At 40.0% G+C, this 26,671-nt stretch overlaps 1 protein-coding gene across 3 annotated transcripts in view; it reads right to left on the bottom strand.

The window, feature by feature from the left end:
• TAOK3 (TAO kinase 3) overlaps positions 1 to 26,671 on the bottom strand; it is an 87,163-nt gene that overhangs the window by 41,289 nt on the left and 19,203 nt on the right. For 2 of the 3 annotated variants that reach the window (XM_062010212.1, XM_062010210.1), the window contains exons 2-8: positions 9,790 to 9,868; positions 9,280 to 9,378; positions 7,827 to 8,037; positions 3,774 to 3,845; positions 2,716 to 2,817; positions 2,203 to 2,248; positions 1,246 to 1,342 (exon numbers count right to left, since the gene is read on the bottom strand). In XM_062010212.1, coding sequence (XP_061866196.1) covers positions 1,246 to 1,342; positions 2,203 to 2,248; positions 2,716 to 2,817; positions 3,774 to 3,845; positions 7,827 to 7,946 — 437 coding nt within the window. In that variant the 5' untranslated portion in view covers positions 7,947 to 8,037; positions 9,280 to 9,378; positions 9,790 to 9,868. The remainder of the gene's footprint in view (positions 1 to 1,245; positions 1,343 to 2,202; positions 2,249 to 2,715; positions 2,818 to 3,773; positions 3,846 to 7,826; positions 8,038 to 9,279; positions 9,379 to 9,789; positions 9,869 to 26,671) is intronic. The other variant, XM_062010211.1, reaches the window with a different exon arrangement.

Here is a 26,671-nt window from a genome sequence, read left to right on the forward strand (position 1 = left end):
TTTTCCAGGTGCAGGACTCTGCACTTGCCCTTGGTGAACCTCATGAGCTTTCTCTGTGCCCAATCCTCAGCAGGCCCAGATCTCACTGAATGGCAGCACAGTCTCCGGTGAATCATCCACTCCTCCCAGTTTAGTGCTGTCAGTGAACTTGCTGAAGGTATACTCTGTCCCCTCATCCAGCTCATTGATGAATATGTCGAATATGACTGGCCTCAGAACTGAGAAAAACTTCTCAATTGTGCCTACACATGAGGCATTTACTATAAATAAGAATTCAATGAACTACGAAAGCACGTAAAATACTTCAGAACAGGTATTTTTATGGTCCAATAAGGGAATATATGCAAAGGGCTCATAACAAATGATCTTATTCTAATTTCACAAATTGGCATGCTTAAATTAATTTCACTTAAATATAATTTAATAACTCTGTGTAGATGTGCCTCAAATAGTTATTCTAACAAGTGACAAAATTTCAGTCTCTGTAAAACCCCTCACAGTCTCAGCCTCTGATGCACCAATTCTCTGTCTCAAGCTTGCTAGGAGACTACCAAGAGGTTTTTAGTCTCATAAATTAGTCTCAAGTTGCCTCATTCTGATGACTCCCCACTCACTACACTAATCTAGCTCTCACCCATTTCACAAGTCCCTGATATATCAGTAGAACCCAAAATTAGACAATATGAGAACATGCAACAAATGAGTCAAAAAAAAGACCAAACTCCTGAGAAATATTACATTATGAAAGCCAGATTCAGGAGCTGCCTCCAGAAGCAGCCTATTATAGAATCTTCCTCTGCCTGTGTGCTTTGATTACTCCTAAGGTAGTTTTAACCTTGACTTCATGCTTTCATCAGCTGATTTCTGAAAGCACGGGAGCACCTAAAACTTCATGTAAAAAACTCTCACAATGCCTCATCTTAAAAATAGTCTAGTTCTACCATTCTGCTCTATTTGGCAAACTCAGGGTGATATTTCCCTGCCTGTGTTTACTGCTAACAGTCAGGTGTATTCTTTGTTACCAGAAAACTGCTAATGTGGAGGAGAATTTGGCACAATGCAGAACAGGCCAACAGGTTTTCTTTCTACATCACCTCTGGCACTGGGGCTACTAACATGTCCATTAGAGATTTTTTTTTGTTAGAATAACCTTTAATAAAATTGCTTAAACACAGCAAAACCATTTTGAGGCTCCAGAAAGTGGAAGATGGAAGGACATCTAGCAGCACAGAGCTCTGGCCTTACCTATGAATCTTACAGTGAGAGTGCAGGTAGGCCAGCCCCTGCAAGGCACCGTGGGTGATGGCAGCAATCTCCACTTCCTGAAGTGGTTTCTTGTGAACTATGGAAAAAAAAGAAATAAAGCTCATAAGAAGATAAGTGTGATCTTTCCTGAAAAGTGGTCTTAAAGAAAAGGAACCCCACCAGTTCTGCCAGCTATGAGGAGATCACCATTTGGATGGTACTCATTTCCATGGCCTGATGGCCACCAGCAGCTCTGAGTCTGTGCACAGCCTGTGCACGTGTTTGGCATCATGGGAAACCACATTTTTCTTCACATGCATGCTAAGGCCAACAGTTGCTGTTAATCAGGAGATATGTCTGACTGCAGCTTGCCAAATGTATCCAAAACACTCGTTTGGACCTTAGCAAGGAAAGCTTCCCACTCTTTTTCCCCCAATAGACAAAAAAACCAATGAGGAATATCAGCTACTGAGAGATACCCCAAAGCACCTTCTGCAGATCCCTAGATATGACCAGGATGTGCCTTTGGCTGACTGTATCTTAGATACACAAGATACGACCCACAAAGAGTACTAGGTTTTGCAAACTTTGGCTTAGATTCCCTGTTCCTCTGCAGGTGCTGCTGTTTCAGTTTTGAGGTCACATCAGTCCTATCAAATCACCTGTAATTACTCCTACAGACTGCAAGGCAAGGACAAAAGGTGACTCCACAGGTTTTTGTTGTGGATAATCAGAAAACAGGCAGTCTGCTTCACTCATCAGAGTGACAAAAATTACAGGAACATAGCTATATACATTTATACCTTCATTTTACAATACAGAAATGTGCATGTCAATTACAGGTACCACTGGCCTCCTGGGAAAGTCTCAGCTTTCCCTTGGCATCAGAAACCAGTCTACCACTGTACTCAGAAGGGGCACTAGCAAAAAGAAAGTCAAAGCCTATACAAAACTTACCCTCTAGTAAATCAGAAGCTGATCCTAAACAGTACTCCATAACCAACTGCAAGGAAAAAAAAAGCATGCTTTTAAATAACAAGGTAGAGACTCTCCACAAACACTTACTACTTGAATGACTGAGAAACAGTGGAAGCAAATAAAACCTGGAGTTGCAAGAAATGCACTAAGTGATTAACACAATAAAATGCTCCAAATAATTCCAGCAATGACAAGACGCCTTTCATTGCTGTACGGAAGGTTCAAGCACTGACATATTGTGGGGACATATTGTAGAGGGTGTTCCATGATAACTTTTAAGTTTAGATGAACATAGAGGCCTGCAGCAGAGAAGCAGGGATTTGTTCCAATATCCTAAATATCTATTCCCTTTAAATTACCTGGGAGCTTCTTCAGGTGAGAGAGATGAATGCTGCTGCATGTAAAGATACTGTGTGTACTGAACATGTGATTGTATACACATGCTGTACTATACATCTGCTCATGGAGACCTCCAAACATCACATCACTCACCCATGCTGTATGCTCTTTCAAGTAACAGCCCTTATACTCTATGGTGTTGGGGTGCTTCAGCTGCTGTAGAAACTTGACTTCTTTGATGATATCCTGCCATTTCTAATAAAAAAAATGGTAAAGAAGTATAAATAAATTTCTCTGCTTAATCCTCTACATATTCTCATACACTTCACACTGCAGTGCATCTGAGAAGCATTATTTCACACTGTAAGAGGCAGCTGCAAAAGCCCAACTGTACATCAGTTGTCTGGATCCCTATTGCACTGAGACACCTCCCACCCCCCAAGACATATTAAATGAGCTTGAGATGACAAAAATATTTGGTTTCTCATTTTAACTGCAATACATTTTACTTAAAGTATAGCTACTGTTTTGCAGATTGAACTGCCTAGTGGTCTCAGGCTTAGTAACAAATACACCTGCCCCAAAACACCAACTATAATATGTGCTAGAGATAGCAGCAGTCCGTTGTTTGCTTCCTGCTGTAATGTAGCACAAAACCACTGACATTTGCAAGGCTTCAGCACGTGCAGGAGACCAACAGGTAAGCAAGGAAAAATGAGTTTAAAACATCACTGCTTGCTCTTAAACACATTCTCCACTGGGTGTCAATCAGGGTCAACCCAAGCTCAAAGCACCACAACACAACAATAAGAGGAGAAACAATTGAAGTAAGATTAATATTCTGAATACAGGATCTATGCAATTTTAGGTTATAGATCCTGAAAAGTGCTTCAAGTCAGCTATACATTTCAGTTGGCACCTCAAAGAGTTGTGGTTATGGCTCCAGTAGCCAGTGTGCTCTTAATGCACTTATGACTGAAATAGCCACCACACAAGCTTTCTGAATTCCCATTCACTTCCTTAAACTGAACTATTTGTCAAAATTTGCATAGACTCATTTTCCCTGCACTTACTATGGAAGTGAGCAACAGCTACTGCATGAAAAAGCTGGTCTGCTAAGGTCAAATGAAATATGCAGCTAATTTCACTGTTCAGATTTACATTACGGTTTCAACAGCTTCTGCAGGCAGAATTGGCTTTATTCAGCTTACCTCATTCGTTTGCTTTCCACTATAGGACATTTTCTTGACTGCCACCACCTCATTAGTGTGGGAATTTGTAGCCTGGAGTAAGAAGAAAGAAATAGATTGAGACAAGTTTCTTTTTTCACCCCTCCCCATGGAGGGAGCTGTGCCTTTGGCTTTTTTCTCCCCTATAACACCCTTATGAGCCCTTACACTTCAGAGACATCTTCCTTTGTGCTAAGATTTACCAGTCAACTATTATGACACTTCTTCCTGACTTTCCCTGTCTTTCCACACCCATTGTTTCTCCCTCAGCCCCAACAACGTTTGCAACTTCTCTATTGACACGCAAACCAAGGCCCAATATTGCACCTACTGAGAGCATGCAAAATATAGTCTTATTGGAACTGCAGTAAAACCCATTTTAGATAAACCTATGGAAAAATGTTTTCCCAAAGAAACAAAGAGGTGTAACAAAATCTCTTTAATTTCACCTTAAACCTCAGCACAACATTGAAATAGTTCTTTAAGAGTATCAATTTCCAGTTTCAAGATGATGCTTCATGCTGGAATTTATCTCAGTTTTAAAAAGTGACCTTCCTTTCACTGCACCAGATCTCAGTTTTGCAATGAATATTATTACTCAGTCATCATAATTCTACTTTTCTGAAGCTTGTATGATACAGGGATGGCAACTGGAGGCTGACAACTCGGCTACAGAAAGAGCTCTACTCGCCTGGGTTGGCATTGCCCTCATTTGTGCAAGTTAAGGACACGGGAAACTTGAAGGTTTTTGTTGCAAAAGAGTTGTTGAAATCCCAATACCTCCAAATCATTTATCATTTTGGGGACAAAATTTAGTGACAGTTAAAAGCTTAGAATACAGCAGAAGCTAAATGTGGTAAATCCTTCTTTCAGCTGCTTGAGAGGATGAGTACTACACTTTCAAGTAACTTATTAATGAAAGATGTTTCATGATGAGTACCATGACTTCAAAGAAAAAATGATGTTGGGTGAACCAACAGAGCATAGGAATTACTAAAGGGAGTTGACACACTTAAGACTCTTCACAGCACCCACTCCTCAAACGAGTCAGAGAAAGCTGAACACAATTAACTTTGGGATAAGGCAGAACCCTTCCTAACCACTCACCATTCTGATTCAGCACATAAAAGATCAAAAGTGTTTTCCTCCAATGGAGGAATTAATGTTGGTGTTCTAAAGAGATTTCCAAGTATGTTTGTTACATTAATTCCAAGTATCTTCTCGTGAGCGTGGTATCTCTTGCCGCAGCTGTGTGTGCGCCCAATGGCGCGCTGCCACCTTCTCACAGCTGCGCGGCGAGTTCTTGCTGTACCAAGCACTTGTGATCCTCCTGGCTGAAATAACTTACAGGGCTCTACAAGCACACTTGACAAATATGCACATGCTGAAGTGGGTTTGGCCATGCTTGTAGATGTTTAGAGAAAAGCTTGGCAGAAAAATAAGTACATTTTGCTTGCAAAAGCCCCCTCACGCTGCCCTCATCCGCTTTATCGCTTTCCCGTATTTCTAACATGGACACAAGTAGGTTGTTTGTGATGAAAACTATTCTTCTGAAGTCAAGTGTGAAATCAACTTAGTTGATTTCAAGTCAAGTTAGCATCAGCTTTCAAAACCTTGCGAGAAGTGACGTATTTTTTATTAGCCCTGTGATATATGAACTATTCTTTCTTTCAAGCTAGGAAAAGAATTTCAAATGATCTTGCCAAGCCTTGGCAATAGTGTACTGGAAAACAAATCAGCTTGCAAAAATTGAGCTTAAATTGAAGTTTATACTAGAATAACATTAATCTACAACAACAACAACAGTGACAAGATACAGATCAATGTAGTTACTGTTTGTAGTAGCATCAGTACCAATCTAAACAAAAAGGTCAAAGATATGCATCCACGGCATAACAATCCATGACCTACCCCTTTCCATATCTGAGCTTGCTTCCTCATTCTTTTAGATGATTTAGCCTTATTCTGTCAGAATTCTTCTACCTATTCTCCTGTTTCCACACCAAGTACATCAGGATCTCTGGAACTGCCTTACTCCAAGATGCAAAAGAATCAAGACATAAGACAAGCTACAAAAGCTTTTTAAAGTGAGGAAAACCAAAACCAAGATGCACAGTATCCCCTACATGGTAGGGAAAAAGCTCTAGCATGACCCCTTCAAGCAGGGTGTAGTTAGAGGCCTTCCTCAGGTGGGCAGGTGGATCCTGAGCTACTGTGCCCTGAGAAGTGCCAATGGGTGAGTTCCTGCTTGTGATTTACATACACGGCAGGACAGGGCAAAAACTCCAAAGAACAATTTACAGGATGCCAAGTGCTTCATGCAAGAGGAAGGAAAATTGAAGTTTCAAACAGTGGCAAGGAAGTGTGTATCACAGAAAAGCAGTGATGCATCCAATTACTATGTTGCTACAGCAATACTGCTATAGATATGAGTACAGTCACCATCAAGCTTGGAGGATACACCTGCACTAGGAAAGAATGAAGAGAAGTATCAGAGAACCACTAGTCTTTCATCTAACCAGAGCTATAAGCCTTCTTGGTAGTATGGATCTCTAACACTCCTCATGCTCTTTCCCTGGAAGTATGAGGAGCTTCTGAACGTCTGAGCTGAATGATCAAGGTGGCACCTTCACTACCCCATCTTTACCCTTAATCATGCATCCTTTCCCTTTGGTGAAAAACACTTGGTAGGATCTCCCCACTGCCATCTAAAAAAATGCTTGTTCTTCTCTTGGAGTGGATCAATGTGCTTTGTAAGTTTGACAGCCTTATCCTCTTACATGTGTAGTACAGATAACATTATACTTTCACCCATCTGTCACTTCAACATCTGAAAGTGCCTGTCCCACTGTTGACATGCCCCTTGGCAGACCCCCCCCGTATTGTTACTACCAGACTATACATTAAGGAATTGCATCATTATGTCTCAGAACACACATGCACTGTTTATCTGACACAAAAGATCAGGCTCCTCTCCTAACAACAGTTCCAGCAACACCTCCATCACTGTATAAAACCATAATCAGTGAATTGGGAGTGCTTGCAAATAACTAATAATGCTACTTACTGCCAGGTTCAGGAGTTACAGGGGGAAGGGTACCTTGGAAAATAATGTCTGATCTTCAGATGTCTTAATTCTAGTGAACCTGATCTTCTGGAGCAGCAGGCCATGCTACCAAACAGCTTTAATTTGGCTTTGATTTTTTCATAGTGAATTCTATATGATTTTCATCGATAGTGACTGGATTATAAATCTTTCCAAATCCAGTATTCTGGATTTGGCTTTGATACTCATTGTAAGAGCATCTCTCACTTTCCAGATTAAATTCTCTTGACTCTATTGATTAACACAATACACCTTCCCACTTGAATTCCCATCCCTCTTAGGACTTTCTCTTTGCTTTTGCCAGGTAAGCATTTGTTATTGAAGATAGTATGTTATGTGATTAATATGTAGACAAGGAAAGTGGCAAAACAAAATGGTATTTCAAACACACCTCTAACTCCTAAATTACCAGAGCAGCAGAGGAATCATTCAAAAGGCTGAATGCAATGTGATGTGACTTCCACAGTATCTTTACCCAAGCAGCCCCAATGCCAATTCATTACCAAAAGTAGCTTTTAACTCCAAATGCATTTTGAATCATTAATTCACTGGATCTATTAATTTGCAATGATTTATAAACATATGAGTACCAAGCAGACTATCTTGAAATTCCAGTTTGGCAAATTAATTTCCAACTGCTTAAGTTCAACTTCCAGCATCAGACAGCACAAGACACCATGTATTTAACCTGAATGCTTGGATGCACTACTGAGACTACAGTCAACTGCTACTATAAATACAGGTGTAACAGTGAAGAGCTCAGGAGTGCTCTGGAAACACTTGTTTTTTGAGATGTGTTACAAGAAAGCCAATACACACAAAGCACTGGGAGCTCAACGAATGCTCCCTTCTACAAATGCTGAAGGTCTCTAAACCATCCCTTGAAATGGCTATGCTTTCCAAAAAAAGAGGTAAAGAACTATACTCACAAAGTAAACTGCTCCAAAACTTCCATGTCCAATTTCATGCAAACCCACAAATATTTCTTCAGGATCATCTTTGTAGAACAGGTCAGCTATTTCTGGGTCCTTTGGCACCCCTTTGCGCATGTTGAATGGTATTAGGAACTAGTTTGTGCTTTCAATTTCCAATCAATTTCTTCCTTCATCGACAAAGTAGTTTGTAGACAGCATTCAGCACCTGGTGAAAAAGTTTATCTTTAATCAGTTTCCTTTGCATAGGTTTCTGTTCTTGCTTCTCTGACAGCAAAATAAGAGGAAACACTCTCAGGAGCAATGGACTTCATTATTGTTTCCTTCAGCTAATTCTATTTAATTATTAGTCCAATTTAGATATAGAGATTAAAATGCATTCAGAGCACAACAGTTCTTTATCTCACACAGGAAGCAAGTGCTGCAGTTACACTAAAGTCCACTTGAAGACAAGAGTCCTGTTGCTATGCAAAACATCCTGTGATATGAGTTTGTTATTCTTCATGCTGGTCTCCTAATGTGTCAGTTTTTAGACTATTACCATCCTTCCTCCTACTTTTCTCTGCTGTTTGTTTGCTGTTTCTCTCTTCCCACTTGCCAGCTGGTGCTAGTAGAAAAGTTAGCTTTTATTCCACAGAAACACTTCACAATCATATGAGTAATTGATTTATTTGTTTGGTTTTTTTTGAAGACAGTCAGTGCTGTTGGACTGTGATGGCTCCCAGATCTCAGAACTGCATTTGAAAGATCCTAGAATCCACCATGTAAGGCAGATCTTTACCTCCTTAACACTTTTCTTTAGCATAAGCATATAATTAGATAGCACAGAACTGAGCTGTACTTAAATAAAGACTTTAAATGTTCATCCCTCAAAATTTATTTATGGAAAAAACACCCAACCAAACATCAGAAAGTTTCACATTTCCTATCAAAGCATCCTGACAAAAATCACCTTGGTTCTTTAGACACTGCTGTTCGAGGCAATGATGGATGCCCTACCCATCTGCTTTTGACTTTGGAAAGCAGATTATTTGCAGGTGAGTCAACTGAAGCAGTTTCTAACAGTCTGGAGCAAGTCTCAAAACTGCTTCCAGATATATAGCTCAGCACCTCATTTATGGAGGCCACATCTTCTCTGTGTATAAAAGAAAAAGACTTCTGCAAATGTACACTAAAGTATTCAGCCTACCTTATGATATAAACCAGTGCAACGTTTAAAGTGAGACCAGGTGAAACTTAGCAATTGGATAAAATTAAAACTAAAACACACATGAAAGGCTTTAGAAGGTTTCAGACTGCAAGTGCCATCCAGATGGAACGATGAAAGCAGAGCATAATTTTAGTATGGGGCTGAGACAGTCTCCTTGGCTCAGGATGATAAGTAATAGAGCAACAAGCACAACAAGCTGTGGTTCATTAGAGGAGCCCTAAAAGCTCTGCTGGGGCGTACCTGGGTATCTGTGGCACAACACATGCTCTGTGGCTCAGATTCCTTTCAGCAGCATTGTCCTGTGCTCTCGTCCTCCCAGACTCTATGCACTTCTCTATTCTGCAAAGGAAAACAAATATCGGTATTTAGAAAAAGTATTTTAAGTTTTATACTTTAACATACAAAAATACTACACCTAGAAAAGACCATGGACTACCAAGGAACCATTTGAAAGTGCAGTTAAAAAGAGTACAGGCTGTGATGGCAATAGCATTTCTTTGGGTGAAGATAGAGGCTTCCTGTGTGCTATAGCCCTTGGGCTGGTTATACATTACTGTAATGTAGGAAACCAGGAAGAGAGGTTAAATGCCAAGTTCTTTGACTTATATAAAGGCTCCTAAGCTTGCTGGGGTGTAGGACAAGCATGAAATCTTGGTTACAGACCACAATTTTCAGATTGCCTATGAAAAGGACAAAGCTTACAAAGCTAAGTCTATTATTTAGCTCAGTATGTTACACCTGATGACATACCAGACTTCAAAGAGAGTCCTAGGCAGTAATAAGTCAAGCATTGTTGGATTCCACCGAGGAGAGAATGAGCAATGAAAAGCTGAAAAAGGAGGGCAACCAGTTAGACCTATCAGCTGAAACCAGGTCTAGATTGCTCACAGTTAAGGATGCAACTCCTTTCAGTCCCCTATTCCCATCATTAGCCACAACAGTCCTCTCAGCAGAGCCAAACACACCAAGGCCTTGGAACTAGGTTGCCCTTGCAGAAAATATTATGTAGGTACACCCATAGCAGAAACACTTCCCAGTAAAACATACTGAGGTGGTTATATTGCAGTTATACAATCTGAATTAATATACACCTGAATTAATGACAAGCAAGCTAACTCATCTTCTCATTTCTTAGGAAAAAAATGTCTAAGTCTTCCTGCTGGCAGATAACATTACCTAAAAATGGTATTTTTGTCTACTGTTCTCACCACAGGGCAACGCTATGGTGCTGTGAAAAAGCTGTTCCAAGAGCTCCAGAAAAAGCTTCTGCAATGTTTAATTTAAAATATCTCAAGTATAAACAAATGACAAAAGCCAGATGAACAAAATGATTATTCATTCTCAGCTGATTGGCCTCACCCAAAGGTGCTATATTTACCACATGCCTGCAGACAGGGGCAAAGAATGCAGTATTTCAGGTCTGGCATTCTTCAGCCAAGTGAAAAATCCATTTGGCTTTAGAACAATAAAAACAATCTGAGAAGAAAACAATTTATCCATCTCTAGTCAAATGAACTTCTCTGCCATAAACAAAGACTGTGCAGCTCTAATACCCAAAGCTAAATTAGTATTTTTAAATGGGAAACTAGATGCCAATTGTCCAAGTTAAACCCTAGGAAATAATGTCATTCTGCAACTGGGATAGACAGACACAGTGAGATACAAGTAAGTTTTCTCAACCAGACTATTATTTACTGGTAACGATTATAAGGAAATTGTCTCAAGAGTAAGCTGAGTCCTGTTGATCTGAGTGCGTTCAGCAGCTGCTCCATCCCATCCCATCCCATCCCATCCCATCCCATCCCATCCCATCCCATCCCATCCCATCCCATCCCATCCGTCTCTTGGTACAAAACTTGAGAATCCTTCGCTGATCATGCTGCAGCACCAGATGAGCAATCCAGGCATGATAGAGAGTAAGGGACAGAAGATGTCAATCACTCTACTTTGAGGTAAGCTAGCAAGGTCACAAATTCTTAACACTACAACTCTCTTCTAGACACATGAAGACTGAAGTCAAGATGGTTTAAGCAATGGTAGAGCATTATGGGAGTCAAATGCTATTAGTGAAAAGCTCAAGTTCAAGGTACAGTTGATTTAAGTGGGTACTTACTTACCAAACTACTGAATTCACACATCAAGAAACTAATTTCTACTAGAAGCCTGATTTCTACTCTCTATCTTTCAAAAAGCACATCTAAAGCAGCATTGGAGACTGTGCATGTTCTGAAGGCCTCAAATGAAAATACTATCAATCACACTGTTACAGAAGTGACAAGTGACTCAAGACTTTCTAAGTCTGAGAGATCAGCATTTCGGTCAGACAAGGCCATTTGGAGATGCCTCAAGCTGCATACTTAGAAATTAAAGTTCTCAATCAACAGTTATTAGTGAAAAATCCCTGCCTTGGAGGAAAGGCTGCTTGTGACCCATTGCTGAGATACAGTAAGGCATTAAAAACCAGAGTGAATTCTTGAGTAAATTGAGCATCAGAAATGATACTAAGAAAAATATTTAAAAGATCTCTGAGGAAAAAAACCTCACACTCTCTACTGAAGATTACAGAACATATTATGAAAACCAGACAGAAAAGAGTTTAAGGCCTATGACTATTCCAGCTACAATTGGGAAGGTAGTGCTGCGTTGGATACATCTGTATGACAACGTCTCTGTTTCCCAATAACCTTACAGGTAGAGGAAAGTAAAATCAGAAGTTACTCAAAAATTCATCCACCAGGCAACCTGTAGCCTGCCCAGCCCTGAAGTGCCCAAAACAAGAGTGAAATGCTGACAAGTGCACTGAAAACAAGTGCAAGATGATGATGATGTTCTTAAGCCAATGAAGCAGTTCTACAGCAGTCTGCTGTAGTACTCCCCTCCTCTCCCATCCTTCAAACACCAGGAATGCAACCCAGCCAAAGCAAACCCCTCTTGATGGGGTGGGTAATTATTGCTGTAGTTTTGGTCCATTGCTGTCTTATCACAGCATTTCAAGGACTCTCTACTCCTCACTTAGGCTAAATGGCACAATAAGGTGGTGCTTTCAGTGGCTGGGGCAGGACAACAGCAGGACTCAGTGTGAAGTTCACAAGATGATGGTAGAGAGTGTGGGAATAGTCAGGCCAGAAGACAGCAGCATGCTACTGCCTATGACCAAGGAATGATAAACTAGTGTCAGCTCCTGCAGATTTCTCATAGACTGGACCCTGGATAATGAATGCTGTAAGTAGTCTCACTATTACAGCACACAGACGGAGGTTTTTTCCCAACAGTTTACAGAAAAGCAGTTTCCTCAGTCATAAGCAACCCTCACATGTTAAAAGCATGCAGCACTGCAGTTCCTACTTATGTTTGCACAAAGATTACCTTGCTACCAGTTATGATCTCCAGGTGCTATATTAAGAACAACAGAAAATACCTTGACCTGAATATAAAGGAAGTAACAAAACTTAACTGGAAGTGCCTTTAGGAGCTAAACTCCCTATATTTCCAATGATTGCATGGATGGAAAATGACACCTGTGTGTAAGAAGACATTTATGCACTTAAACTCTGAAACTGCTAACAAGTTGTCCTCACAGACTGTGGTGTCAGAAGAGTTAAGATATTTACCTCTTTGTCAAGTTCACTAAACAACCAGCAACCTGCCCAGCATCTTTAGCTCGCAGCACGTTCAATGCATGCAGCATGGTTTCCACACCCTACCTACATCTTGACTTCACTCCCATAAAGTAAAAGTATGTGGCATATAAAACACAGCTTGAATTGCATCTCACGACATTATAGGCCCCTTTCAAATGTGTACAGAAATATATACAATTAATTTTAGTTCCTAACTACACCACAGTACTTCCCAAAGCAAGGACAAAGTTTTCCACTTTAAGCAGAAAAACAAACTACAGGAAACAGGGTGGAACAGCAGCAGATTCCACTCGTAGGAGGAGCAACATGACTTAGCTCATACATTCATTTTTAGATGCATAGAATCTGGGGGAATGATTTTACACCAGAATTCTTTTTTTCAAGAATGACAAACACATAAATTCCCCTTCATTCCAGCCTCTACATAATCTCCAAAAATCTAGAAGTCACCATTAAGGAGATTTTCAGATAAATGCAGCTGATAAAAACCATCCTCACTAAGAAACCTTTTGAGCTCAAAGTAAGCACATGCTCAAGTTCCACCAGAGTCTTCATACACAAACTTACATTGTTTTGTTTGATTGACTTTGGGTTTTGGGATTTGTTTTCTTTGTTTTTTTTAGAAGTAGGAGCTTTTTCTCTCCCTTTAGTTGCTACATATGGCTAGCTAGCAAGGTCATACACAAACAGTTCAGCCAGTGCTCTGGCAGCTAATTCCCTGACATGCAGACCACAATATAGGATAAATAGTCTGTTACTTCACAGAAGCAGGTACTCTGTCTTTTAAGAAAGACTCTTGAACCTCATATTTTAAGCTTTTCAATGTCATTTCTTTGTTTGTTAAGCATTACTTTTCCATCCAACATTATGTAACAGCAAGATACATGTTTTTAACTAGTATGTTAGAACTTTGGGGTTTTTTTTTAAGGCTGAAACCAGTTGTATATACATACCTGGTATATAAATTCAAGCTACTTACAAGTTTGCTGAGAGTGTACTACAGCCTTTGTTTGCTTAAATTAATCATCCATCCCAAGATACTCATTAAAGATTGCACTTTGCTCTAGAAGCTGCAAGTCCTCTCATGTCCTTTCTGTAAATTTCTAAGAAGCCAACTTGTACATAACAGAAATGGATGGTAACCAGTCCCAAAGGAAAAGATTTGTTTAGCATTTGAAAATGCTCTGTAAGTATCAGGATAATGCCCCTGGAGGGCACGTGGCAGAGGGACCATGTTCAGGAATTAGGACACAGCCAGCTAGGAAAGCTGGATAATGTAACCAGAATATAGGCACAAAAGGTGCCTAAGTCCTATCATTAGCAGCTGAGACTCATACACTAGTTCCTCGAACACAATCTGTTTTTCCTCTGCTTTTCAAAGAAGTAATTTTCCAGAACATCCAAGTCAATGACACACATCATCTAGGTGAACCTGCTTCTGCAGAGGGGTTGGAGTAGATGATCTCTAAAGGTCCCCTCCAGCCCCCACGATTCTATGATCATTTTTATTAACGCTTGCACATTGTTTGGATGCAATCACAGCCATTCACTATCTATATCTTTTAGGAAGAACTGCAAGAGTTTTTCTTTGCTGAGCCTTCAAGCTCTGCAATCCATTTGGAGTATCATTCTGACACATACATACTTGCAGTCAGCATTCCCCAGTGCTCACACATGCATCAAGTGATTTTGAGTTAACAAGATTACTCATGGTAATAAAAAATCCTGAATCAGAACTTTACTAACACAGGTGACCACTGTTCACAGTGCCCCTGGGATACGAAATTAAACTAATAACTTGCAGGTCTTATTGTAGATACATACCTTCATTGAAGCAACTTTTTTTTCCCTGATTAAGAGTAGCAGTTTTAAAGGAAATCCTGTTCCATTTGCAACTCCCCTCTGACTAGTATTTATATGTCAAGAACAAGACGACAGACTTATTTAAAACAATAAAAACATAAAGCCAGTGGGCTTAAAGCCAAGGAACAAACAATTAGTTTTAGTTACAGGAAGAATTTCAACAAATATGAAGTGCCAGCCTTCGAAAGGAATCAGCACTGGTTGTGTTCACTGGAAGCCCTCCCGGCTACTATAAGAAATTTAGGGATAGTGTGAGACGTGGCAGATTGCAAATGCATCAAAACCCATTGTTTTCTCCTTGATCTCCAAAAAGACTTTATGGTGTATTAAGTTTCAGCAACTACAGAACAATGATTAGGCAGTGAAGTGAGGAATGAGTGGCACCTACGGCCCTGATCTGCCCTGACATGTGGCCAGATAGAAACTATAATCTTCAAAAGAAATGTCATGTTCTTGTTTATGAACATCCTCTGGAAAAACATGATATACAAGGTAAAAATTATACTGATCCTCTCATTTCCCTAAAAGTAACATCATCAAAAGCAAGTCATCAAATTTGTTTATGAAAGCCTGAAGAGACACACCAGCACACTCATAGTTTCCTACCTATCAATGTAACGGCTTCCAGAAGAGCTGTATCCCTTTTGTGGTTCAAAGCTATTGATAGATACTTTTCAAGAGTTTATATTTTGACCATTACACAGTCAAACAGAGAGGGCAACTGGATCAATTTATACCCACAGCTCTGCAGACCATCCAGGATGATGCTGCACTGAGAGCTGACCTACTCTTACTCCCCTAAATTATGGCTCAAAGCTGTAGGACCAACACCACTGACACTGAAGCCATTGCAGTGGCCATCAGATCTACAGGCCACTCCAGCATTTATATCATACACAATGAGGCTGTAAGCATAGCCCCACCTGTACTTCAAGCTCAGTTTTTCAGAAATGTAGGAAGTGAGTGTTGTAATAATTATGAACACTCTCTTTCTTAATGAGATTTACAATTAGTTGTCATATTACCAAGCTTAGATGACTTGAGTTTTGATTTGTCCCTTAGAGTAAGGAAGAAACTGCAGGGAACAGTTAGATTTAACTAACTGAAGTTAACATATAATTATACTTCTGAACAGTTACTTTGTGCTACTCAAGGAAAAGGTGTGTTAGTAGAGAGACATGTATATATTTACATATGAAAAGCCTTCCATATCATTTGGGTCAAAAAGCGATTTCATTAAGGAAGTGCAAGACAACAACTAAGATCCTTTCAGGCAAGTGTGCTAATGTGGCTACACAGCTTCTGTCATAACACTAGCAGAAAAAAAGAAAAGTAGGTTTCTATTTAAAACACCTGTTTATTCTCTTTTTGCAAGAAAATGTAACTTGGACACTGATTCTCTGGAAGCTACACTACAGTAAAACTGGCCAAAAACAGAGTGATGCAGTAGGTCCTCAACAAAAAGTAAGAAAACAGATGTAGACAGCACACTCGGGGAGTGGAGAAAAGAACCCAAAGCATTATCTGGTCATGCAGAGTCAGAATTCCTCTCACAACAAACCAATTTGTGATCATTTTTACCCCCCTTCAGCTTGATGAAACAGGGGAGGGTGTGAAGTATGTTCTACATGATTCTAACATGGACTTTCATTATGAGCTTACTATAATAAAAACCCAAACCTCTTCATTTTTAAGTAGAGCTGCACAAGGCAGCATATGTTGGTCATCCTCTCCAGCTATAAGGTTTAGAAAGACTTCTGAACCCCAACCCCATAGCACTGCTGGTTAAACAGCAGCAGAGAGAGCCAAAGCACTCCCATGTATATCCCCCAGGATGTCCAGTTTTCGCTGTGACACACTTCCCCCTAACACCCCTCCTTTTTTTCCCCCATGAATCTCTCCTTGCTACACACTTCTCCTTTTACAGACCTCCTTCCTTCCTGCCTCCTCTGTGCCTGCCAGAGATAACACTTCAGGAAACAGACTGAAGTAGTCAAAAAGGCTATCATTTCGGCTCAGTCTGCCCCCAGTGACTTCAACACACCAGCCAAGACAGAATCAGTCATTAATATCACACAATTTGCCCATTGGCTTTCTAAGTTTATTCTTTTATAGCATATGTAATTTTTATGGCCAGTAATAAAAGACACACGTAGAAGCAAAACATGGACGTCTCATGTCCAAATTATCATTATTATGATCTAACAATTGTATGCAAGAAGAAAGTGTTTATCCTCTATGAAAAGAGCACTGGATGGCTGAAAATCTGGAAAGAAAAAAATGACTGGGTGTTGCATAAAAGCAGCACCCAGAAAGAACTGGAAGTTTGATATGTCAGTCATCTTATGAGCTTATGAGATGATCCTCTTGAGGACAGCTCCTCTTCAGGACTCTTTAACATCCTTATGACAATTGCTGCAATTATTTACATGCAGCAATTACCACAAAACCATGAAAGAACCCAAGATATTTTTATCTGCCATAATACAGTTAAGTCACCCATAGCCACCACCATGCACCACGAGAGCAGTCAGCTTTACACAGTATACTAATAAAATAGTCCAACAGCCTGTTTTACAACTGTAGGCATTTAATTTCTCAGGCAGCCTTGGCAAAGCTAACACTTACTTGGTGTGTAAGGCAGGGATAAAGCTCAGCAGCACAGGAGGACACAGGAGGGAGGAGCACAGAGCAAGAATGGTTTTGATTTTACCTGGAACCCTCTAAGGGTAGTCTATATACTTTTACCCCTCAGACGTTTTGAGGTCAGCACTGGCCATGCTTTATAAAACACAGAAGCTTATAAAACGAGAAACAAAACCTGTTGAAGATCACCCAAAGAATACAGCAACTACAAACAAAATCGAGGTGCCCAGATCAGAAGGAGTTGGAGCTGCAGTCTCACTGAACTGCACTCTGCTGTATTATTTATTCCTTCGTTTCGGCTGACTCGCCCAATGCACACGTTGACATAGGAAGCTGGTTTTCTGGCCAATATTTGTTAAATAAGTCACCCAAAATCTCTTAAAGGCCTGAATAAAAACAAATAAGTGCATCAAATTTATAAATATGTACAATCTTTTCATACAATCGTAGAGTTGTAGAGGTTGGAAGAGACCTTTAGAGGTCATTTAGTCCAATTTCCCTGCCAAAGCAGGTCCCACCTAGATCAGGTCACACAGGGATGTGTCCAGCTGGGTTTTGAAGACCTCCAAGATATTCATTTCTGCTTTATGTCAGCCCTATAAGGAGCGATTTCCTCCTCAGTGAGAACCCAAAGTGTCAGACAAACACTGCTGAAGTCACTCCTTTGCTCTGCAAGCACCTTCTCAGCCACTCTTTAATGGAGTTTGCACAGACCAGCGGTGCATTAAGCTCCTAAGACAGGACTACACACGAAAGAAAAAGCCTCGCTACTTGCCCAAGTCCTCTTTTAAGTCACTAGGTTACAAACTAGTCAGTAAGAGATAGAAATAATTGTGCTTGGTCATAGAAACAAACAAACAAAAAAGCCAATGAATTATTTCAGCAAGTATTTACTCCTCTTCCTGCCCCTATGCCCAAGCCCTGCTGCTGTACCAGAAGGCAAGGCACCTCAGCCACAGCAAAACCCCCTGGGTACTTCTCTGGGACTGCTGGCCCATTTTTTCTTTGGTAACTTTTTTCCATGATGGTTCCAATTCTCCAGAGATTTGGGGTTTTTTTCAGAGCTTTTTCTATTTTAGGAACAAATATACAGACACAAGTTTCCTCCATCTTCTCAGCAGTTCACTTGAGGAAAAGCACAAATACTGCTGTTATCTCACAGCTTGGTTTTGGCAATGATGTTTTAGAGAGCTGGGCCACAAATCCTACTCGTACACTCAGAGGAACATTTATATTATTAGGGTCACGTTCATATTTGTGTCTCTCCTGGCACCTCCAGCAGCTCTTTTCTGAATGCACTTTAATACAAAAAAACCCAAACCCAAATCCTGTTTTAAAACACACATGGAAATCTACTTGTTAAAATAAAAAAGAGAATTCACAGCATTTGAGGACAGGATAAAAAGAACTTCACTTGATTCATCCCCTTCCTTGATAACTCTGGTAAAATAAAGGTATACAGGTAAATTATAACACAGGTTTGGGACACACAGAAGGCAGAGAATGTTTAACTTTCACTTGTGAAAAGCCAGTGTTTCTTCTGTCACCTGGAAAGGCTAAGAAAATGCTTCACATTTATATTCTTTAAAAAGCAGACATCAGGATAGCAGCCCAGAGAAGAAACAAAGAATATGTCTAACAATCTGATACCTATTCCTTTAATAGAAACATTTTAACATTAACAAAATTCACTGTATACAGCTTGCTACCCTCTCAAAACCAACCAATGTACACAGATTATTTTAAGAAGGGGTAGGGATAAAATGTAATTCTGACTAGATGAATGGATAAACAGCATAGATACCATCAGAGGTGCAGGAGTTCCCTTTATTTCATCCAACTCTTTTTGAGGACTTGAAGATGCTACAAAAGCTGTTCTCACTGCTATTTCATTATCCAGTTGAGTGTGCTAATATACAAATGAATGCCAATTAGAGGCATCTTGTACCACTAATGCCTGTTTCTGACCACCACTTCCACCCTACTTTCCTGAAACTGCTCGAAACTCCTCAGGAAGCATCACTGCAACAGATTGCTCCAGTGTTCTGGAGAAGTATTTTGGTATGGCCCAAGAGTTTTCCTGTATCTACACTCCCTGAACTGAAGTTTGGGATTCTAGAGTAGAGCTCTGCAGCAGCTTAAGCAGCTTTGACTAATTTGGATACAACTTGTAATCTAACTGCATTATACATCCATCTTTGTCCATGCTGCTTTGGATAACTCCATCCTCATTTGGCAAGGTGTGAAGAGCACCCAAGGACTTGAAGGAATAAAGTTTCCATCTGCATTTCATGAATTGCTTTCAGCAGCAGCCTGCACTGTTCTAACATAGCCACTTGTACAACCCCAACTCAAACTCACTTGAGCAAGAAGCTGATCCAGACAATTAACAACCCAGCAAAAATGGTTCATTTTCTGACCAGATTTGTTCCTCAGCCTCATTTCACATCCATCCATGCAAACAGGAATAAACAGCCAGGGGCAGGAACTGCTTGTGCCTGTGCTGTCAAAACCCCAAATGAGGCTATTGGAACACCTCCAGTGGGGCTTCAGTCACTAAGAATTCAGAGAAAAGTGGTAACTTGGGGACATCCATTCACTAAAATGTAATTAATTCAATACCTCACTCTATAGCCTACACACACTTATTTTCTTTCCATGAGGAGGTTCCCTGATGGTTATTGAAGACCCTGGCAGCTCACCAGTAGAGAGCTGCAGTCATACCTTCAGGAAACAACTCTATTTTCCTAGAGTTAACTTACTGTTATCACCTTTTGCTAATTCACCGTACTTGACAAGTAAGCAGCACAATTAATTCCTTGGCTAATACAATAGTGTACAATACACCAAGATACAGTAATTGTCTCAAAGACAACACTGAAGTCAGAAATCCTGTATTCTGTAACTCACAGAGCAGGCTCTTGAGACACAAAGAGAACTCCCAGTGAATGATGCCAGTGTTCAGCCAGGGCCATGATGGAATGATGAATGGCTCCTTACCAGACAGGTGAGCACAATGGAGACCACAGATATTAGAGAGATAATAAACAAACCAAAGAAAAAACACCTCAAAAACCTCAATGGATTGTCAAGCATATCAATTACATGTTCTAGAGTAAACCTGGGTAAAAAGAAAACCAAACAAGACTGCTGAACTGAAACAACTATCTTGCTTTAGTAAACAAAAACAAGAAAAGAGTTAAGACTGAGATGCCATCTCACCAGATCCAGATGGTATCATTCCCACATATAAATACACAGTACTCGGACTCTTTTGACAACTGGATGGTAGAGGGGCCCAGGTCTGTGATTTCAACCTTAAGTCTTATTTTCTTGGGATATATCAGGTCAGAACAAGCCTTCTGCTTGAATTTTAACACTGCTTTAATGTAGATTTTTAGCAGGTTTAACTGGAAAAGTCTTAAATTAGAACTGGAAGAGGAAAAGAAAAGAGTTTGCTTCACTGGGCACTGAAATCAGATATTCAAGATTACCTCAGCTCCTGAACTGCCAACACCTCCCAGGTCAGCATGCAGTCTTCTTCAGATACAGTCTTGGTTCCAACCAAATGAAATCAGCAGAGACAGGCAGCAAAGAAGAGTAATAGCCACCTGGGTTAGGATATGTAAACTGGCAATTACCTGTCCCCTCCACATATTCTCTCTCTGTTAGCAGTGCAGTCACAAAGAATCAATAAACAGTTTGAACCAACACTAATTATCATTTTAGATAATCTACGCTTTAATTTCAGTTTGCCACTTGAAATGTAAAAAACAAGTTTCAGTCCTGCACCCTTATGTACAGGCATATCCTCAGGTGAGTTTTAAAGTACTAAGATTTAATATTTCAGAATGTTAAACTGAGAGACAAAAAAAAAATTATCAGTAATCAAACCCAACTTGGTGTCCTCAGGAAAACACGAGAGAAATAAGGGTAAAATAAGGGATGAGACTAATCTTCTCATAGGCAAAGAAAGTAGACTTGGTCTCCCAGGACCTGATGAGTCCTTTTAGGGAAAGAGGAAGGTAGATCACCATAGCAACAGTATTTTATGAAATATTTTAGTAGTGCAATATGCTATGAACATAACAGAAAAGGCAAACAGCAGCCTTCTTCCAATCAAAGAAGCTTTTAGCAAAACCATGGAGTGCATTTCTGTTTGCTGTAATTTCCAATAATGACAAACTGATGTTGCAAAAGACACCCTGGATATCAGTAAGAGGTATTATCAAAGCTTAAATTTGGAAGTGTGGCTACAGGGACAACGGGGTACTCAATGGTGTCATCTGCAGGTATCAGCAGCAGCAGATACACTGGCATTTGAGGGCAGGAGGGAACAGACAAGAGAAACTCACATCAGAGACATCACTAAACCAAGAAAATGTAATAAATACAATATAAAATAAAATGAAAGAAGACCATACTCTAAAGGATAATTTAGAAAGATCTGTAATTGTGTAAGAGCAGCAGCCAAGGAACTGGAAGCTGATGTTGGAAGGTGTGTGCTCAATGGCTAAGAAGTAACAAAACCCAGACATTGGTAAACACTGCATAGGAAGAGACCATTGGGAGACTGCTCTAAGATATGATGGAGTTTTACTTTTGGTCTAATGATAATTTACTATCTTGAATCCTATTTGGTTTTCCCTATTTTGGAAGGGGCATCTAAAGCAATGACAGATTTAACAACACGAGTAGGTTTCAGTCACTTATCTTGTAGGTGACATTCATTCACAGCAGAGGTAACGAAATGATGACATTAAAACCAAACCCATCCACCTTGAGTGGCTCAGATCTGTGAGAAGTCAGAGGCTGAAGGGTGGCCAATGAAATCCCTTTGTTACAGAAGCAGGGTAGCAGATAGTAGTAGTAATACTGTCAGCTACTTGCACACACTGTGGGATTGTAAATTAATTGTAACCAAACAGGAAAAAGACCTCGGGGTTGCAGTAGACAGCTCTCTGAAAACATCTGCTCAGTATGCAGAGGCAGTCAAATAGGCAAATGAAATATTGGGATGCATAAATACAATGAGAGAAAACCATGTCAAAAGAACTGATGTCACAACAGGAATTTAGGATCAAAGACAGTGTCTCACCCAAATACAATATCCCCCATCAGATACATGAAAAAGGCAGCAGAAATAAAGCAGAAAAAGAAATAAGCATTAGATGTAGGGGAAGACATTAACATGAAGGTAAACTGAAAATAAAGCCAGCTTACACCACAGATAAATAGAAGAGGTAATAATGCATTAAACAATGTGAAAAAGGGCACACAGCAAGACTGTCCTCTCTTCTCTCCTCTGACAAGGCATGGAGCAAGGAATGTAGCCAAAAGGGAACAAGTTTCAAGTTAAAAATGCAATAGCCAATTCAGATGGATGGACACAAAAATATTGTGTGTTTCCATATTTAATGTGGTAACAAAAATCTTCTCAATTAATGAAGTCAGTGATCCATAACACTGAATACAAGGCTTAGACAATTGCAGTGGAAGACAGAGCCCTTCCACCATAGTCAGAAGACAAGCAGGGACTGCCCGAGAGCAGTGCCAAAGCAGAAATCCAGACACATCTCCTTCATAGGCAGGTTATTTACTTTTATCACCCAGTGAGCTTTTATTCCCATCCCTGAGAAGATGCAGTTCAGCATCCTTCACAATAAGCTACAAGTTTATCATACATCCCACCAGTCTCCCTGCTCCTACCATCCACACACCATAACCATTTCCCTATAGATTTTCTTCAGGAGTTCTTTTCCTTGATACAGTGTTTGGCAACAAATCCCTGTCAGACTCCACTGCAATCCACCACATTTACTCCTTCCACCATCTCCTCAGTTTATTCTTTTCTTCCCTTGAAACAACACACCTGCCTGTACCATCTGACTCCAAACTTCTTGTTAACCTGACAAGCAATGAGAGTTGTTTAAAGCCACATTTATTGCCATTTACCACCCCAATGTTCCACAATTTCCTAATGTGATCTAAACAACTTTCTTCTAACTGATGCTGGCTTCAGAACAGAGCTGATAGGAGCTGCAACACCGACAGCAGAAGCAGCTGCGCCCAAGAGGGACTGGTCTGTGTGCAGCACCCTGCTTCTCCTCATCCTCCAGCACCAGCTTTGCTCCATTAAGAGCAGACACACTGCAGGGTTTGCTATACAAGTTAAAACAAATCTAGCTCTCCTGTTCTCCTGAATTAAAACTTGATTAGCTGTGCCCTAGTGATTTCAAGAGACAGCTGTTTAGACATCACTTGACCACTTAAAGCTTTGTTTGTTTGCATAGATATTGAAATAAAACAGTGACAAGTTAACATGACTGTGTGAGCAAAGCCCTAGTTATATAGTTGCTTAATTTATGGCCTTTGAGAGATCAGGACCATAAGATATGGCTGGGCATCCTTAATTTTAATTCTACACTAAAGATTTTGATTTTTGACAGAAACTCCCTATTTTTTGTTAAACAATCCTTCACCACATTTTCCTCCAAACCTTATCAGCAGTGGTAAACAAAGCAGTCTGTAAAGGCTGCAGTCAAATTTCAGTATCAACAAAGAACTGAAATCTCATGCAATTAAACCATTAAACTTCTCTAAGAGAAACCAAAATGGGGTTTTTTTCTGAATAAAACATCTAAATTTCATTCACTGATATGATCTCTATGTCTTACATGTTACCTTTTTAACCAGGCAAAAAAAAAAGCACCTGACTGGAGATTAAATAATACATAAGGATTTTATCTGAAGACAACTAAGCTTAACTGCTACAGTAAAGCTTTCATCACTAGGAATGTCTTTGCCAAGAGTATTTTCCCCCTGCAGGCAACGTTGTTGGACTTCAATCAGAAAAAGTCAGTCATTTCTGTCAGTCTATCCAGTTCTGCTTTCTATTACAACAGACCCACGTCCTTCTGCCACTGCAAGCACAGGGTAAAACACCCGTTTTCCCACATCTCAGCCTCCTCCATTCACCATGCCAGATCTTCACCTGTTTGGGTAGGGATACTCAGTATAAATTCCTCTAAGAAATTATCTCTGTGAAACACAGGGATCTAAGACAACCAGAGATATATATATTTCCCAATATTAAGGCACATTCTTCAGAAATAACCCAGGTAAATGTATACAAACATCTATGCAATTATTCCTAGCCTGGGATTACAGTTTCTTTTCCACTGCATATGTTATCATTAATAATTTACTTTTGGCTAGTTTGTATTGAGGAGGAAGACCATGGAAATGAGTTTTTGAGGGGTTTTTTGATGCATTTGTTAAGTAAGTTTTCAATGCATGAAAACTATCTAGTCACACAGAATATCACACAACCTTGCAGCAGCTGGAGCTGAACATGCCCACAGGATAAAGGTTTTCTGCTGCTTGGTAACTTCCTGCACTACAGCAAAGGCGTTTGTGCAAGGTACATGCTCTTAGCAAGGCCTGTAGATATTTAAAAGAAAACTCTTGTGAGGGGTTGTGCACACACACACACACCTGCCAATTCCACACACCAAATAACAGTCATGCTCTAAAAACCACAAACAGGATACTTTTAAAATGTGAGAATAGATACAAACTTACTCAAGTGCTGGTACGTCCTTTGCCTTCCCATTCTCTGAAGCAAAACTGCCTGCCTCTCTCTGCTCCTTTAGAAAAGCTTCCCTTTTTTATGACATGTTCTGTTCAAGAGTCTTAAACATTAATTAAGTCTAACAGTCTTCAGAGATGTTAGCACAGCTATAAAAAGGTTTCTGAATCGAGTGGCTACTGAACGAACTGGCATCTGATCAAATTTTCAAGAGTTATGCTTCCTGCTTTATGAATAAATCAAGGAATTATAAGGTTTTTAAAGTCTCCAGCACTATTTTAGCTCTTGTGCCCGTGCACATATTAACAGCCCTATGTTCCTTAGATGCTGAATCCATAAAAATGGGGATCCCTAATGGAGATACTGGCAGTGAAAACAGGAAATCTTGCAATCCTGTCCCTTAGCCAGAAGATTAGTTAATTTCTTTGTTCAATTTATATATTTAGCAAGAAACTAAAAGCTCACAGAAAGACTGAAAGATAGTTCTATATTTTCTACACACTACAGTGAATATTTTTAGTTAGGACAGCCTGTTAGCTTAGATGATCCATTCTTTCATTCTGGTTAATGTTAAGCATAGCTTTCTGAGACATTATACAAATGTAGTTTTCCTGCAGCCTGAGGTATACCACCACTAATTAAAAGAATGAAAAAGTCTAGCCTTAACTGATAAATTCATCATAGTTCAACATTTGACTGTATGGTCACATCATCCCAAAACCCTAAAAGAGTTTAAAGGGCTGAAGAAAGTAAATTGTACCTGGGTCACCACTTTAGAGGGGACATTCTAGGCAGGAAGACTAGGGAAAATCTCCTTTCTGGACCTTGCTGGCTAATGTATATTTAATGGCAATGTATAACTAAATCAAATATGACAAAGACAAAGGCCATATAAGGATCACCAGAGCTACCATGAATTTTACACATGTATTTTCTGATTTTAAAGAGAAACCCTTCAGGAGAAGCTGCTCTGAACTCTTCTGATCAGCCCTTTTGTATCAAATAACCATATGGCTTTGTGATTTTCACCTCAGAATACTGAAAAGAAATAAAATCTTGTGGAAGTGTAACTGTAGCAGAAGAACCAATATTTTTATGCAAACAACATCCATCAGAGCTGAACGTTTAACACCCAGACAAAGTTCAGTACCCTGTGACTTAAGAAAACCCACTGAAATAAGTAACTACAGAAGCTATCTTGGAAACTTGACCACAGAAGCTTCAACCATTTGAAATTCTGCTGTCTGCAGACACTAGTGAAAAAACACAACTCCATCTTTCCTGGGTTAGAAACCAGCTTTCTCAGATAATACGACAGTGTTCAAAGAGGATATATAGCAAACCTATACTGTGCTTAACCTCTCCATTAAAAATACATGAAGCTGAACAGAGGAACTGTGTTCTCCTGACCTCGCTCTGCTAAGGAAGTGTAATGCAGCAGCAAGGTTCAGGTCCAGGCTTCCCCTTTTCCACAGCACAGCAGGGACGAAGCACACGCCCTGCTCCACTTGCCACAGCAATAACGGGCTGGGAGTGCTGGTTGTGCCTAGCTTTGCAAACTGGCTTCTCGTTACAAATGCAACACTGCAGTTTTCCCCTGAGAACTGCTACTTGTTCACTCTACTGTAACTACAGGAAAAGCCCATTTCTGCAATCTTGAGGAGGCACCAGTCAGCATGATTGGTAGCAGGAAAAGCACTTAAAGGACTTGTCCTTTTCCCATGAAAACCTCAAGTAACACAATTCTGTCCTTCTTTAGCTATTTTACTGTGTGCTAGAGAAGATAAGGTACACACTGCTCATTTGGGGTTTCTGGAGAAAAGAGCTGATCTCCTGACATCACATCTGATACCAGTGGCCATAAAAGTCCAGTCAGTATTTTTCTGCTCAA

This window comes from Colius striatus, chromosome 17 (genome assembly GCF_028858725.1).
Source record: "Colius striatus isolate bColStr4 chromosome 17, bColStr4.1.hap1, whole genome shotgun sequence".
Lineage (NCBI taxonomy): Eukaryota > Metazoa > Chordata > Aves > Coliiformes > Coliidae > Colius > Colius striatus.